The sequence below is a fragment of the Monodelphis domestica genome, chromosome 3 (assembly GCF_027887165.1).
Source record: "Monodelphis domestica isolate mMonDom1 chromosome 3, mMonDom1.pri, whole genome shotgun sequence".
Lineage (NCBI taxonomy): Eukaryota > Metazoa > Chordata > Mammalia > Didelphimorphia > Didelphidae > Monodelphis > Monodelphis domestica.
In genome coordinates, this window is record NC_077229.1 from 10,469,998 (window position 1) to 10,471,059 (window position 1,062).

Consider the following 1,062-nt stretch of genomic DNA (forward strand, 5'->3'; position numbering starts at 1 on the left):
ATGACCCGGCCTCTCGTCTGTCTCTCACTGCTCTCCTTCTGCTCAGGTCAGGACCATCCCAGACCTCCCCTTTGGCCTCCTCCTCCCTCCCTGTTCTTGCCTCTCAGGAGGATCCCAAAGCACCTTCTGGCTTCCTCCTTGTTCAGGGTCATTAATGAGTCTCTCTGTTTGCAGGCTCCCTGTCCCAGGCTGTGGTGACTCAGCCTCCCTCTGCGTCTGCCTCCCTGGGGAGCTCGGCCAGGCTCTCCTGCACCCTGAGCAGTGGGAACAGTGGTAATACTGTTTATTGGCACCAGCAGAGCCCAGGAAAGCCCCCTCGGTACCTCCTGTATATCTATAGCAGTGGAGGTACAGGCAGGGCCGACGGGATCCCTGAGCGCTTCTCTGGCTCCGGATCTGGGACTAACCGATTCCTGTCCATCAGCAACGTCCAGCCTGAGGATGAAGCCGATTATTTCTGTGGTTATGCTTATGGCAGTGGTAGTAGTTATGGTTATACACAGTGATACATTCAGTGAGGAAGTGGGACAAAAACCTCCCCTGCCAGCCCAGGCTCTGCTTCATGCCTGGCCCCACTTACCCACCCACTCAACTGCCAGGAGCCTGTCAGGACTCTCTGTATCGCTTCCTCTCTGTGTTCATCCCCCTCTCTGTCTCTCTCTCTCTCTCTCTCCCTTTTCTGTCTCTGTGCCTCTCTCTCCTCACTTTCTCTTCTCTCTCCCTTCTTTCGTCCCTCTGTCTCCCCTCTCTCTGTATATCTCCACCTCTGTCTTTCTTTCTCCCTCTGTCCCTCCTTCCCTCTCCCCTCTAAGCCCTCTCAGGCTCAGTTTCTTCATCTATAAAATGGTCCTAATGAACACTCTATTCCTAGGCTGTTCTGAGGCACCAGCATCAACCTAACCAGCCTGGTTTCTCTTACCCGGATGCCGCCTGAGCAGAAGACTCTTGGCAATAGACATGTGTCCGGTCCAGTCCTGGTAGAACCTCCCATGGTCTGTGGCAGCTCCCCAACCTCAGAGGCCATCTTGTGCCCAATGATGCAGCTGTCAATGGCTTCCTGCT

At 54.9% G+C, this 1,062-nt stretch overlaps 1 gene segment (V, D, J or C); it reads left to right on the forward strand.

The window, feature by feature from the left end:
- On the forward strand, nucleotides 1–506 carry LOC130458032 (immunoglobulin lambda variable 4-69-like). The segment is given in 2 exon segments: nucleotides 1–46; nucleotides 175–506. Coding segments are annotated over 2 exon segments (378 nt in total).
- The last annotated feature ends 556 nt before the right edge of the window (nucleotides 507–1,062 follow it).